General features: G+C 37.4%; 1 protein-coding gene across 1 annotated transcript in view; it reads left to right on the top strand.

The window, feature by feature from the left end:
• The window catches only part of DOCK3 (dedicator of cytokinesis 3), a 331,413-nt gene that overhangs the window by 155,353 nt on the left and 159,241 nt on the right, over positions 1 to 16,819 (top strand). The window contains exons 8-9 of the mRNA XM_080933917.1: positions 13,695 to 13,736; positions 14,352 to 14,506. Coding sequence (XP_080790043.1) covers positions 13,695 to 13,736; positions 14,352 to 14,506 — 197 coding nt within the window. The remainder of the gene's footprint in view (positions 1 to 13,694; positions 13,737 to 14,351; positions 14,507 to 16,819) is intronic.

Genomic DNA, 16,819 nt, shown 5'->3' with positions numbered 1-16,819 from the left:
ACATATAAAGCAGACCAATCAGAATGACACCAGACTGCTCAACAGAGACTGTGAAACATAGAAGACTATGAAAGGGGAGAAGGCATACAGACCCTAAGAGAACACAAATGCCAGCACAGAACACAAATACTCAGCAAAACTCTCAATTACCATAGATAAAGAGACCAAAATATTCTAGGACAAGACCAAATTTACACAATATCTTTTTACAAATCCAGCCCTACAAAGGATAATAGATGGAAAATCCAACACAAAGAGGGAAATGTTACAATAGGAAAAGCAAGGAATTAATCTTCTTGCAATAAAAATAAGAAAGCACACAAGCTTAATTCTGTATTTAACAACAAAATTTCAGGAAACAACAATCACTATTCCTTAATATCTCTTAACATCAATGGACTCAATTCCTCAATAAAAAGATATAGTTTAGCAGACTGGATATGTAAACAGGACCCAATATTTTTCTGCATACAGGAAATTCATCTCATGAAAAAAACAGGTACAACCTCAGAGTAAAGATTGGAAAAAACACTTTCTAAGCAAATGGTCCCAAGAAACAAGTTGGAGTAGCCATCCTAATATTGAATAAAAAAAGATGTTCAACCAAAAGTCATCAAAAAAAAAAAAAAAAAAAGAAGGGTACTTTTTACTCATCAAAGGAAAAATCTATCGAGATGAACTCTCTATCCTGAACATCTACACTCCAAATACAAGGGCACCCACACTCATAAAAGAAACTACTGAAGGTCAAAGCATGTATATTGCACCACACACAAAAATAGTGGGAGACGTCAACACCTAATCACATCAATAGACAGATTGTAGAAGAAGAAACTGAACAGAGACACAATGAAACAAACAAGTTATGAACCAAATGGATTTGACAGACATCTATAGAATATTTCATCCTAAAACAAAATAATTTACTTTCTTCTCAACACCTCACAACACCTTCTCCAAAATTGACCATATATTAGGTAACAAAACAGGCCCCAACAGATACATGAACATCAAAATAATCCCATGCATCATATCAGATCACCATGGACTAAGACTAGTCTTCAATAACAACAAAAACACCAAAAGTCCACATAACACATGGAAGTCGAAAAATGCTCTACTCAATGATAACTTGGTCAGGGAAGAACTAAATAACTCAAGGACTTTTTAGAATTTAACAAAAATGAAGGCACAATAAACTGAAACTCATGAGACACAAAAAAAGCAGTGCTAAAAGGAAAACTCGTAGCCCTGTGTGCCTCCAAAAAGAAACTGGAGAGAGCATACACTAACAGCTTGACAGCACACCTAAAAGCTCTAGAACAAAAAGAAGCAGATACTCAAGAGGAGTAGACAGCAGGAAATAATCAAACTCAAAGGTGAAATCAACCAAATAGAAACAAAAAGAGAGCACAAGTGCCAGCCCAAGCTGCTATACCCAGCAAAACTATCAATCACCATCGCTGGAGAGACAAAGATATTTCAAGACAAATCAAAATTCACACAATATCTGACCACAAACCCAGCACTACAACGAATTATAGGTGGAAAACCCAATACAAGGAGGGAAAATACAGCCTAGTAAAAACAAGAAAACTCCTAAACAAGAAAACTAAAAGAAGAAAAAAACACAGACACAACTCAACACAAAAAAGCAAAAATGGCAGGAAACAGAAACAATTATTCCTTGATATCTATTAACATAAATGGTCTCAACTCCCCAATAAAGAGACATAGACTATCAGACTGGATACATAAACAAAATCCAGCCTTTTGCTGCATACAGGAAACTCATCTCAGAGACAGAGACAGACACTATCTCAGAGTAAAAGGGTGGGAAAAAAACTTCCAAGCAAACAGCTCCAAGAAGCAAGCTGGAGTGGCTATTCTAATATCGAATAAAGTAAATTTCCAACCAAAACTTATCAAAAAAGATAAAGAAGGACACTTTTTACTCATTACCGGGGAAATCTGTCAGGAGGAACTCTCAATCCTTAACATATATGCTCCAAATAAAAAATCACCCACATTCATAAAAGAAACCCTACTAAAGCCCAAAAAATACATTTCACCCCACACAATAATAGTGGGAGACTTTAATACCCCACTCTCACCAATGGACAGATCGGGGAAACAGAAACTGAACAAGGACACTACAAAACTAGCAGAGACTTTGAACCAACTAGAATTAATAGATATATACAGAACATACTATCCTAAAGTAAAAGAATACACCTTCTTCTCACCACCACATGGCACCTTCTCGAAAATTGACCACATATTTGGACAGAGAACGAGCCTTCATCGATACAAGAAGATTGAAATACTCCCATGCATCCTCTCAGATCACCATGGTCTATGGCTGGTCTTTCACAACAACAAAGAAAACAAAATGCCCACATACACATGAAAACTAAACAACGCTCTGTTAAAGGATAGCAGGGTCAAAGAAGAAATAAAGAAAAAAATTAAGGACTTTCTAGAATTCAACGAAAACGATAACACAACATACCCAAACCTATGGGATGCAATGAAAGCAGTATTGAGAGGAAAACTCATAGCCCTAAGTGCTTCCAAAAAGAAACTGGAGAGAGCTCACATCAGCAACCTGACAGCACAGCTAAAAGCCCTAGAACAAAAAAAAGCAGATATACCCAAAAAGAGTAGACGGCAAGAAATAATCAAAATTAGGGCAGAAATAGACCAAATAGAAACAAAAAGAACCATTGAAAATATCAACAAAACAAAGAGTTGGTTCTTTGAGAAAATCAACAAGATTGATAAACCCCTAGCCAGACTAACTAAAGGGCAAAGAGAGAGTATCCAAATTAACAAAATCAGAAAGGAAAGTGGTGACATAACAACTGAAACTAAGGAAATTCAAGAAATCATCAGATCCTACTACAAAAACTTATACTCCACAAAATTGGAAAATCTGGAGGAAATGGACGAATTCCTAGACAGATACAAGGTCCCAAAGTTTAACCAGGACCAAGTAAACCATCTAAATAACCCTATAACACCTAAAGAAATAGAAGAAGTCATCAAAAGCCTCCCAACCAAAAAAAGCCCAGGTCAAGACGGGTTCAGTGCAGAATTTTATCAGACATTTATTGGGGATATAACACCAATATTCGCCAAACTATTCCAAAAGATAGAATCAGATGGAATATTACCCAACTCATTTTTTGAGGCTACAATAACCCCCGTACCTAAGCCACACAAAGACCCTACAAGGAAAGAGAACTTCAGACCAATCTCACTTATGAACATTGATGCAAAAATACTCAACAAAATCCTTGCAAACCGAATCCAAGAACACATCAAAACCATCATTCATCATGACCAAGTAGGCTTCATCCCTGGGATGCAGGGATGGTTTAACATAAGGAAACCCATCAATGTAATCCACCATATAAACAAACTTAAAGACCAAAATCACATGGTCATCTCTCTAGACGCTGAGAAATCATTCGACAAAATCCAACACCCCTTCATGTTAAAAGTCCGGGAAAGAACAGGAATCCCAGGCCCATATTTAAACATAATAAAAGCAATATACAGCAAACCAACAGCCAACATCAAACTTAATGGCGAGAAACGTGATGCAATCCCACTAAAATCAGGGACTCGACAAGGCTGCTCACTCTCTCCCTACCTATTCAACATAGTACTGGAAGTCCTGGCTGGAGCAATTAGACAGCAAAAGGAGATCAAGGGGATACAAATCGGAAAAGAAGAGATAAAAACATCACTCTTTGCCGATGACATGATAGTGTACTTGAGTGACCCCAAAAATTCCACCAGAGAACTCCTACAGCTGATAAACAAGTTCAGCACAGTGGCCGGATACAAAATTAACTCAAACAAATCAGTAGCCTTCCTATACTCAAAGGACAAACATGTGGAGAAAGAAATTAGGGAACAGGTACCCTTCACAATCGTTACAAAAATTATGAAATACCTTGGTGTGACTTTAACTAAGGAAGTGAAGGACCTGTATGACAAGAACTTCAAACCTCTAAAGAAAGAAATTGAGGAGGATCTCAGAAAATGGAAAGATCTCCCATGCTCATGGATTGGAAAGATCAACATCTTAAAAATGGCCATCCTACCAAAAGCAATCTACAGATTCAATGCAATCCCCATCAAAATTCCAACCCAGTTCTTCATGGAATTGGATAGATCAATGTGCAATTTCATATGGAATAACAAAAGACCCAGAATAGCGAAATCCATCCTCAACAACAAAAAAACATCTGCGGGAATCACTATCCCTGACCTCAAGCTATATTACAAGGCAATAGTGCTGAAAACTGCATGGTACTGGTACAGAAATAGGCAAGTGGATCAATGGAATAGAATAGAAGATCCAGAAATGAGCCCTCATGTATATGGTCACCTGATTTTTGACAAAGGAGCAGTAAACATTCAATGGAAAAAGGACAGCCTATTCAACAAATGGTGCTGGTCCAACTTGCACTCAACATGCAAAAGAATGAAAATAGACCCGTTCTTATCTCCTTGTACAAAGCTCAAGTGTAAGTGGATTAAAGATCTCCACATTAAACCAGATACACTGAAACTATTAGATGAGAAAGTAGGGAAAACCTTAGAACACATAGGCACAGGAGAAAATTTCCTGAACAAAACACCAATGGCTCAAGCTCTAAGGTCAAAGATTAACAAATGGGACTTAATGAGATTGCAAAGTTTCTGTAAGGCTAAAGACATCGTCAAAAAAACAAAACGGCAACCAACAGAATGGGAAAAGATCTTTACCAACACCACATCAAATAGAGGCCTAATATCCAAGGTGTACAAGGAACTCAAAAAGCTAGACACCAGAGAATCAAATAACCCTATTAAAAAATGGGGTACAGAGCTAAACAAATCATTTTCAGTTGAGGAACACCGAATGGCCGAGAAACATCTGAGGAAGTGCTCGACATCCTTAGCCATCAGGGAAATGCAAATCAAAACAACCCTGAGATTCCACCTCACACCAGTCAGATTGGCCAAGATCCAAAACTCAGATGACAGCAGATGCTGGCGAGGCTGTGGAGAAAGAGGAACACTTCTCCACTGTTGGTGGGGTTGCAAGCTAATACAACCACTCTGGAAATCTGTCTGGCGATACCTCAGAAAATTGGATATAGTACTACCTGAAGACCCAGCTATTCCACTTCTGGGCATATACCCCAGAGACACTTTAATACACAACAAAGATATATGCACCACAATGTTCATAGCAGCTCTATTTATAATAGCCAGAAGCTGGAAGGAACCCAGATGTCCTTCAGAAGACGAACGGATACAAAAATTGTGGTACATATACACAATGGAATACTACTCAGCCACCAGAAACAATGACTTAACCAAATTCTTAAGAAAATGGCTGCATCTAGAGAAGATTATCCTGAGTGAGATAACCCAGTCACAAAAGAACAGACATAATATGCAGTCACTGATAGTGGAATGCTGACCCCAGAGGCTTGCACTCCCCCAGAAACAACTCACAGACTGTATGAAGTCCAAGAAATAAAGAAAACAAAAAATATACATATATTCACAAAACAAGAAGACTTTGACTATTTCCATGTTGCGTTTTATTTTGCATGTACTTTACACTTATTGCAACTAGTAGGTTTTCAATGCATACTATCAAGCCCTTAAAAAAAATCAAGTACTGACTAAAAAACATATTCACATGGTTTTATGTAAAATTTATTTTAATGTCTGAAAAAACAGTACTGACAAAAATGTATAATTTTAAGCAAAAAATGTTTAAAATCTGTACATTTATCTTTGTTTTGGAAAATAAAGTCATCAAAAAAAAATAAAATATAGCCTGCTAGGTTGTATTAAATACAAATATAATCTTTTATCAATAACCACATGTTTGTCCAATGCAAAGTGGTTACCCTTGAAACAAACAACAAAATCAGACTAAGCAGGTTCTATTTATAAAAAAAAAAAAAAAAAAGAATCAATAAAACCAGGAACTAGTTCTTTGAGAAAATAAACAGGATAGACAAACTCATAGCCAGAAGGATGAGAGAGTGCAGAGAAAGTATCCAAATTAACAAAACCAGAAATGAAAGAGGAGACATAAAAGCAGAAACTGAAGAAATTCAAGAAATCATCAGATCCTACTACAAATTCTATATTCCGCAAAACTGGAAAATCTAGAGGCAATGGACAATTTTCTAGACAGATATCCATTACCAAAGTTAAATCAGGAACAGATAACCATCTAAACAGTTCCATAACAACTAAAGAAATAGAAGCAGTCATCAAAAGCCCCCCTAAAAAACAAACAAACAAACAAACAAACAAAAAAAACAACCCAGGACCAGATGAGATTAGTGCTGAATTCTATCAGACCTTCATAGAAGACCTAATACCAATACTTTCCAAACTATTCCACAAAACAGAAACAAAGGGAACACTACCCAACTCATTCTTAAAAGCCACAATTGCGCTCATTTCTAAACCACAAAAAGACCCTACAAAGAAAGAGAACTTCAGACCAATTTCCTCCATAAACATTGCTGCAGAATACTCAATAAAATTCATGCAAACCTAATCCCAGAACACATCAAAATCTAATCCAAGAATACATCAAGACCAAAACCAAGAACACATGATTCAGCATGATCAAGTGGGCTTTATTCCAGGGATGCAAGATTGGTTTAATATACAGAAATACATCGAGGTACTCCATTATATAAACAAACCTAAAGGGAAGAAAGAAAAAACCACATGATCATCTCTTTAGATGCCAAGAAAGCATTTAACAAAATTCAACAGCCCTTCATGTTAAAAGTTTTGGAAAGATCAGTAATTCAAAGCCCATACTCAAACGTAGTAAAAAGCAATATACAGCAAGCAGTAGCCAACATCGAGCTAAATGGTTAGAAACTTGAAGCAATCCCACTAAAATCAGGGACTAGACAAGGCTGCCCATTCTCTCCTGACATATCCAATATAGTACTGGAAGTACTAGCCAGAGCAATCAGACAGCAAAAAGAGGTCAAAGGGACACAAATTGGGAAGGAAGAAGTCAAAATATCACTATTTGCAGATGATATAATAGTATACTTAAGTGACCCCAAAAATTCCACCAGAGAACTTCTACAGCTGATAAACAACTTCAGCAAGGTGGCTGGGTATAAAATTAACTCAAAGAAATCAGTAGTTTTAACCTACTCAAAAGATAAACAGGCTGAGAAAGAAAATAGGGAATTTGTGACACAATAGTCACAAGTAATATAAAATACTTTGGTGTGACCCTAACCAAGAAAGTGAAGGATCTGTATGACAAGAACTTCAAGTCTCTGAAGAATTAAACTGAAGAAGGCCTCAGAAGGTAGAAAGATCTCCCATGCTCATGGATTGGAAGGATCAACATAGTAAAAATGGCCATCTTGCAACAATCTATAGGTTTTATGGAATCCCCACCAAAATTCAAACTCAATTCTTCATAGAGTTAGGAAGCACAATTTGCAAATTCATTTAGAATAATAAAAAAATCCCAGGAAAGCAAAAACTATTCTCAACAATAATAAAACGTCTGGGGGTATCACCATCCCTAACCTCAAGCTATATTACAGATCAGTTGTAATAAAAACTGCATGGTATTGGTACAGAGACAGGAAGATCAATGGAATAAAATTTAAGTCCCAGAAATGAAGCTATATACCTATGGTCACGTGATCTTGAACAAAGCAGCTAAAACCATTCAATAAAAAAAGAACAGTCTCTTCAGCAAATGGTGTTGGTTCAACTGCCAGTCAGCATGCAGAAGAATGCAAATTGATCCTTTTTTTATCTCCTTGTACAAAGCTCAAGTTCAAGTGGATCAAAGACCTCCACATAAAACCAGGTACACTGAAACTAATAGAACAGAAACTGGGTAAGAGTTTAGAACACACAGACAAAGGGGAAAGTTTCCTGAACAGAACACAAATGGCTTATGCTCCAAGAGCAAGAATAGACAAATGGTACCTCATGAAATTGCAAAGTTTCTCTAAGGCAAAGGACACTGTCAAAAGGACAAAATCTGTGAACAGATCTTTACCAATCCTACATCTGATAGAGGGCTAGTATCCAATATATATAAGAACTCAAGAAGTTAGAATCTAGAGAATGAAATAATCCTCTTAATAATGGGGCACAGAGCTAAACAAAGAATTCTTAACTGAGGATTATTGAATGGCTGAGAAGCACCTAAAGAAATGGTCAACATCCCTAGTCATCAGGGAAATGCCAATCAAAACAACCCTGAGATTGTACCTCACATCAGTCAGGATGGCTAAGATGAAAAACTCAGGTGACAGCAGATGTTGGTGAGGTTGTGGAGAAAGAGGAAGTCTCCTTCACTGTTGGTGGGGTTGTAAGCTGGTACCACCACTCTGGAAATCAGTCTGGTGTTTCCTCAGAAAATTGGACATAGTACCTGAAGACCCAGCTATACCACTCCTGGGCATATACCCAAAAGAAGCTCTAACATCTAACAAGGGCACATGTTTCACCGTGTTCATTACAGCCTTTTTTTACAATAGCCAGAAGCCGGAAAGAACCCAGATATTCTTCAAAATGGAATGGAAACAGAAAATTTCGTGCATTTATACAATGGATTACTTCTCAGCTATTAAAAACAATGGCTTCATAAAATTCTTAGGCAAGTGGATGGAACTCAAAATTTATCATCCTGATGAGGTAGCCCAATCACAAAGGAACACTTATGCTAAGTAAGCATTGATAAGCGGATACTAGCCCAAAAGCCTCGGAATTCCCAAGAAACAATTCATAGAACATATGAATCTCAAAGAGAAGAAAGCCCAGAAGGTGGATGCCTCGGTCCTTCTTAGAAGGAAGAACAAAATTCTCATGTGAAGCAATAATGGGACAAATAGAGAAACAGGGATTGGAGAAAAAATCATTCAGAGACTGCCTCACCTGGGGATCCATCCCATATGCAGCCACCAAACCCACACACCATTGCTGATGCTAAGTAGTACTTACTGGCAGGAACCTGATCTGGATGCTTCCTCAGAGGCTCTGCCAGAACCATACTGACACAGAGGAGGATACTTGCAGCTAACCATCAGTCTGAACATGAGAACTCCAATGAAGGAGCTTGAGAAAGAATTGATAGAGCTGAATGGATCTGTAACCCCATGTGAAGAACAAAACTAACAACTAACCAAACTCACCACAGCTCCCAGAGACTAAAACACCAACCAGTGCGTTCTTATGTAGAAACCCTTTGCTCCAGGTGCATATGCAGCAGAGGACAGCATTCTCTGGCATCAATTGGGAGGACAAGCCTTTGGTCCAGTGAAGGCTTGTTTTCCCAGTGTAGGGGAATGCCAAGGCGATGAATTGGGAAAGGGTTGTTGGGAGAGGGAACACCTTCATGGAAGGAATTGGGGGGGGGAGGGATGTGTCTGGGTAAAGTAGATAACATCTCAAATGTAAATAGATAGAACATCTTATAACAATTTTTAAAATTCTGGAAAAAGCAAAATAATAATTAAAATTAATAACCATGTTATAGGGGCATACATTTTTAATCTGAGTATCAGGATGGCACAGGTAAGCTGATCTCTGTGAATTTAATTTCAACCATGTCTATATGTGCGTGTCAGTAAAGCCAGAGATTCTGTCTTGAAAACAGAAATAAACAACCCAACAAAAAAGAATTAGCCAAAGTGAAGAAAAAAACGAGAGTTTAAAAATTCACCGATTAGGGATTTTATGTTAGCTCATATACAAAAGTGTATAATATTTGAATCTGGTGTGTTTAAGAGAACATACCTACTGTACTGCTCTTGCAGAAGTCCTAAATTCTGTGTTCAGCACCCTTGTCAGGCAGTTTACAACTGAAGTTACAGCTACAGTTAAAAGGATCTGAAATGTGCTCCTAGCATACCTGAGGACCTGGACTCAGATGCACATAGTCAATCATTCAGTCTTTCCTCCCTCACCCTCGTGTGTGTGTGTGTGTTTGTGTGTGTGTGTGTGTGTGTGTGTGTGTGTGTGTGTGTGTGTGTGTGTCTATGTGTCTATGCCTTTATTTCTGAATAAATGAATCTTTTGGGAAGCTGGAAAAATTACTGAGCAGTTAAGAGCAGTGCCTGCATTTTTTAGGTTTGATGTTCAGCACCTACATGGCAACTAACTATTGGTAGCACCAGTTTATAAGGATCTGACAACTTTGGCTGGCCACTATAGGTACTAGGCACCTATGTACTCTACAGCATACATACAAGCAAAGCACCTTTACATGTAAAAAAGTAATAAAACAAAAATTATAAAAAAGAAATAGACAAGACTAGGTACATTTCTGCTAAATCTTAGCAATTATTAATGATCAGTGAGGTCCAAAAAAGTTTTTTTATATTCAGATTTCAATAAAATTAGAGATTACAAAAACTAAGGATGAAACTTTCTAATTTTAATACTCTTTGTCATACATTTTCTTTAAAAAACACCTTTATCAATATAAGTAGTTTATGTTGCATTGACCATTCCTTCAAGCTCTGAGCCACTGTTGCCTCGGCACATCTTGTAGGCAGGACAAATTGTGGAGTCTTGCCTGGTTACAGAATATGGCTGGTTCAAGTTCTATATTCTCTATTAGTAGGCGTTCTTGCTAGGGTCATCCTCAGGTTAGATGCACGATGCACTGCACCTGGTTTGCACATTGGCACCCCTTTTTCAGTTCTCTCTTCCAATACTCTCCCCTTCTCTCCCTCCTTCTCACATTTCCACCTGTCCACAGTCTGCAAAAACCTATTCTATTTTCCTTTCCCAGAGAAATTCGTGTGTTCTCCTAGATCCTTCCTTATTACTTAGCCTCTTTGGGTTTATGGATTATAGTGTTATTTTTCTTTACTTAAACAGCTAATATTCACTCATAAGTGAATATATGCCATGTTTGTCTCTCTGAGTCTCTTTTGTTTCACTCAGGATGAATTTTTATATTTCTATTTGTTTGCCTGTGAATTTCATGATGTGATTTTTTAAAAACATCTGAGTAATACTTTATTGGGTAAATGTACTACATTTTCTTTATCTATTCTTTGGTTGAGGGATATGTAGGTTTTTTCCAGTTTCTGTTAAATGTATTTGTGAAGGAAATGAAGTAATTCTATTATCTATGTTATGTGAAGCACCAAATGTGTTCTGCTACATACATTTAAGGGAATAAAAAATAGGGTAGAAACAATGGCTAAGAGTTTACTAGCACCAGGCACTAAATATTTGTAATGTCATGATGTTCTTGGACAGGACTTTTTCTTAAACATGAATGACTTTCCCTTAATAATATAGGTATAAGAATAATACCAATTAAAGAAATAAGAATATTAGTTGTAATTACAATGATCTATTTACAATGATAGGTATTATATTGAGTTAATTTATTTATAATATGATTGCTATTATAGAGTTAATCTACATAAACTTCTGTGAAGTTCATTTAAGCACAAAATTTTATATTTGTGCATAGTTGAGAAAACACCCAGCTAGTAAACATGAGTCAAGATTTAAAAATCAGTTCCTAACTTAAAATATAATATCATCTCCCATATGTAATTCGAGCATCAAAAGAGCTTCCTAGGAGATCCTTGGAGTTCACTGGCCAGCAAGCCTATTGAGTTGGTAAGCTTTAGATTCATTGAGAGCTCTGTCTCAAAATTTAAGGTAGAGAACAATTGAAGGAATTCAGTACTGACCTCTGGCTTATAAACATACATGTGCATGCACACATTTCTGAAACAGCATCCTGGGAAAGATGAGACAAGTCCAAATTTTAGCTTTGTAGTTGAAATCTCTATTGCGAAGATATATTGGTTTTGGAGGGAGGTGTTTTGTTGTTGTTTGGTTGTTTTTTTCTAATTTCAAAACCTAGGTGTGGAGGAAGAGGCCCCAAGCTTCATTTGAAATTTGAAAAACCAAACAAACAATAACAAAACACCCAAAATAAAAAGGGTAGTGAAGGAGCTACTTGCCCTCCTCACTGGCATCATGTTCCCGTTCCTGCTTAGATTTAGTTGGGGCAAAGTGGTTTTGATGTTTCTACTAAGAACTATGAGATTCATGCCAAACCTGCCTAAAAACTTGAAGAGATTATGGTTTTTAAAAGGACTTGGAAGCCAAGAAGGAACCCCCTAGTTCCTGATGCCCATCCCAGCACTGCATTCTGTTTCTACCTCTTGGGGCCTGCTTGCTTTACAGCTTCTTTCCAAAGCTTTAGTCTCAAAGCCAAGGGGCAAGAACTGAAAAGTCACCTTTTTTATGTTTCAGCCACCTCCTCACTTGCCACATCTTTCTTTCAGCCAGCTATTCAGAGGTTCCAAGGCTGGAATTACAGTGCTGGGTCAGCAAGTATAACCTTTTATAAGTAGTTGCTCCCCTGTCCCTTGGAACTCCCACTACTCACTGACAAAAGAAAAAGAGCTGTGGATAGCTGATCTGATAAGTGATGCTGATTTCACTGTCAACAGGTCCTGTGGGAATTGTTTCAAAGCTGTTGTTTCAAAGAACTTAAAATTGGTTTCTCAAAAAAAAAAAGTATGCAGCATAAATGATAGAACTCAAATTATAATGTATAACTTGTAGTTCAGCCAGTGATAAGGGCATAGAGAGATGTTGAGAGATTGTTTTTTGAATATTTTATTTATTTACATTTCAAATATTATCCCCCTTTTCAGTTTCACCTTCACAAATCCTCCCCCTTCTTCTGCTTCTATGTGGGTGGTCCCACCCACTCCCTCCCACCTCACTGCCCTGGCATTTTCCTACTCTGGAGCATTGAGCTTTCACAGGACCAAGGGCCTCTCCTTCCATTGATACCAGGCAATGTCATCCTCTTCTACATCGCAGCTAGAGCCATGGGTTCCTCCATGTGTACTCTTTGGTTGGTGGTTTAGTCCCTGGGAGCTTGGGGCTGTGGGGGGGGGATTTCTAGTTGATTGATATTGTCGTTCTTCCTATGGGATTGCAAACCCCTTCAGCTCTTTCAGTCCTTTCCCTAACTCCTCCATTGGGGACCTGGTTCTTAGTCCAGTGGTTGGCTGCGAGCATCTGCCTTTATATTTGTCAGGCTCCTGTCAGCAAGCTCTTGTTGACATCAGCAATAGTGTCTGGGTTAGGTGTTTGTTTATGGGATGGATTCCCCAGCTGTGGCAGTCTCTGGACTTTGCTTCAGTCTCTGCTCCACACTTTGTCCCTATATTTTTTTTTTAAACAGGAGCAATTCTGGGTTAAAAATTTGGAGATGAGTGGGTGGCCCCATCCCTCAACCAGGAGCCTTACCTGAATTTTTTTTAAAGGGCTTCATTGCAGAAATCCTGAAGAAACTGCCTTCAACAGCACAGAAAATTATTCAATGTGAAAGATACTGCCAAATCAGAAATATAATAACAAGCACCCACCTTTCTGTGGCTTGGCTATTATTTAGGAATAGAGGGCCTTGGGTTTTTTATACAGACCATACCACCTTCTTGTTGTTGAACCTTCAGCAAACCAGTTCATTGCTCTGAGCCTTAGTTGCCTCTGTTGAGTATGAATAACATTTTTAAAGTAAAAGGCATAGTATGCCGAATGGGTTAGAGGGGATTTAATTAAAGTTAGTCTCCTCCACCACAGAGTGACTCTTTTTATGTTTCTTTTTTCTATAGCATTTATCGAGCCGACAGAGTGTACAACAGAGCACATCCCAAGTAAGTGATGGCCTCAAACTTCCTGCTTTTTTTCAAGAGATCTCATGTGTGTGTGTGTGTGTGTGTGTGTGTGTGTGTGTGTGTGTGTGTGTGTGAAAACATCAAGAAATGACATTCACTTTTCAGGGGCCTGCTTTGTAATTAAAATTTTAGGGCATATAAAAATAATGGGCTTTTATGACATTTACACAGCATGTATATTATTGTATTCAACTCATATTTGCCTCTGTAAAACCTTGATGGTGTTACACCATCATTCTAAGCAGCTTTGGCCTTCAGGCAGTTTGGTCAGTCTCCATTCTTTTGTGCAAATTTATATAAGCACAATTAAGAGAAAATAGAGTGGGGAACTAAAAAAGTGTATTTGGGAAGAGATACAATGATATCTACAATGGGAACTATTACCATCTAATAGTATAAATCAATGCATGGGATATTTGCCCAGCTCATTCTAAGTCTGCTGAAGTTGTCCATATTACCAGAGGAAACCTCTTCAGTCTACCTGTATAATAATCCCTTTGTTAGTACAATGAGAGTTAGTAATTTTTTGTTTATTAATAATGAATATAATGAGCAACTAAAATTTAAATCACAATGTTTTCCTTTTATTAATAGGTAGATACAATGCGCCCACGGCATGGGGAAACCTGTAGAATGCCAGTACCACATCATTTCTTCTTCAGCCTAAAGAGTTTCACCTATAATACCATTGGTGAAGATAGTGATGTCTTCTTTTCTCTCTATGACATGAGAGAAGGCAAGCAGATCAGGTAAGAGTTTTGCTGAAGTTTATATTTATGTTATTTATATTTATTAGAATGGGATGGTCCAAAGACAACTCTGGCCTTCAGAGTAATACACTGAGGAGATAAAATTAAGTAGCTTTGTTTTATTAGCTGGGACTTTGGCTTCAGTTCCTAATAGTCCTTGAAGTCATCTATACTATTCCATGTCTATCACTGTCCATCACAGTGACAACATACCTGATGTAGGCAACTAACAATAAGAAACATTTATTTCAGTTCCTGCCTCAGGCAGATAATTATAGACCATTAGCTAAGTCCTGGTAAACTCTAGCTGTCTTAACTGTTCTGGGACATGAGCTCTAACCCATTGTTCAAAATCTCAGGAAATTTTTCTTTGGGTTCTAGAAGAAATAAGACAGAAACTATTCTGCCTTTGGTATTTATGAGCATCACCCTTTTTCTTTTTCTAACCCTCCTCCCCACCAAGCTAGGGATCTGAGACTTGTGTATTAAATGAAATTGTGTATAATTCTATTATTTTTATTGTCTCATCATTTTTTTCATATAATTTCAATCAGAAAGTTAGGACAAATGAATGCAAATTGGCTTTAAAAGCTCAACAGTTTTTCTACTTGTTGCCTGACTATTTTTATATACTTGTTCTATGTTCAGTGTATCAAACCTCACTTAGAAACATTTAAATCAAAGTCATCCTAGAAAACCAGATGCAGAGTGAAATCTTGACTTTAGATATGTTCCGTGGCCTGTGGTTAAAGGTTTGCCTTTTTTTTTCCCCATGAGTAAGATCAGATGCTGCCCCCTGTATTTATCCTCTCTATGTTTTAAGTTCACTGCTCAAGTGGGACAGACAATGCCAGTCAGTGTAAAAAGAAGTCAATGTGTCATTCTATAGATACAGATAAAAAGAGTTTAAACTCAGATTTTTAAAAAAAAGTTTTATGTTCTGTATAAGAAATTTTAACTTCTATTCACAGAGCATAAATTAGATCAGAATGATTGATTCTTCTGACCTAAGTTCACAAAATTCAAAATATCAAGAAGGAACATTCCCTCAAAGGAATAATGTTCCAACCTTTTAAAGGTCCACAGGACCTCTTAATTTCACTACTCTAAGAGACATGCCTTCAACATGTAGGCCTTTGGATGAGATTCAGTGTCTAAATCATTACAGAGACTATTCCCTTTCAGTTCTTTTTTCTTAGAATATGATTTATGCAAACAAAGATATTGCCAAACTTAAAATGAGATGAACAGATGAGATGAACAAACTTGTTATAATCTAACAAGATAGACTCCCAGCTGAAGTCTGTAGTTGAAAAAATAGCACTCTAGAATCTGGTTGAATTCATATTAAGACATTCTATCCTTTTTCAGAGTCATAGGCAGAATGATTCAAGTGAGCCCTCATTCCCACCTGTAATCACAGTGTCTCCTGGACTAAATGTCAAATTTGAAAAACTATTACTTGAATAAAAATATAAACATTAAAAGTCAAATTATCAGAGGTCAAAAGTTTTGTGAATTTAGAAAGTTTGTTGCTATTAAAATACATTTTTCTGGAAGACATTTAAACTAATTTATGTTTGTCTGAGACTTGGTACTTAAACAAGTTTAAGGCCTGTGTCTGTTGTCTTTGGAATTTTAGTGGCTGAAGGTCTCTGTATCTGGGTTCCTTAAGACACATATTCTAGTGATTGGAGGTGGTTTTGTGAAAGGAGAGAATTTTCTCAACAAATTAGAACATGCATTTCTCTTCCCCAAGTAGTGTAAAAATATGTTAGACCTTGGATTTGCAGTTACTAAAGACCATGTCAGCTGGGTTGTGATGGAACATGATGTAATACCAGCACTCAAGATACAAAGAAAGAACCAGCCTTGTGAGCACACCTTTAATCCCAGCATTTGGGAGGCAGAGGTAGGCAGATCTTTGTGAGTTCAAAGCCAGACTGGACTACCTAATGAATTCTAAGACAGCCAGAAGCTTCATAGTGAGACACATCTGTCTTGAAAAGACAAAAAACAACCAAAAAAAAAAAAAAAAAGCCAAAGACAGGAGAAACATAAGATTGAAGCAAATATGGGTGATATAGGAAGATTGTCTTCCAACACACACACACACACACACACACACACACACACACACACACACACACACACACACAGAGGTCTTCCAACACACACAGAGAGGGGGGGGAGAGGGGGAGGGAGAAAGGGAGAGTGAGAGAGAAGCATGCCTAGCCTTTGTCCTAGCAATTTCCTTCTTCAGCAAACTCAAGAAAAATAAGACCTAGGTCGATACAAATATTCAAAGACCAC

This window comes from Micromys minutus, assembly GCF_963924665.1.
Source record: "Micromys minutus genome assembly, chromosome: 21".
Lineage (NCBI taxonomy): Eukaryota > Metazoa > Chordata > Mammalia > Rodentia > Muridae > Micromys > Micromys minutus.
This window is presented reverse-complemented; position numbering and strand designations above follow the sequence as displayed.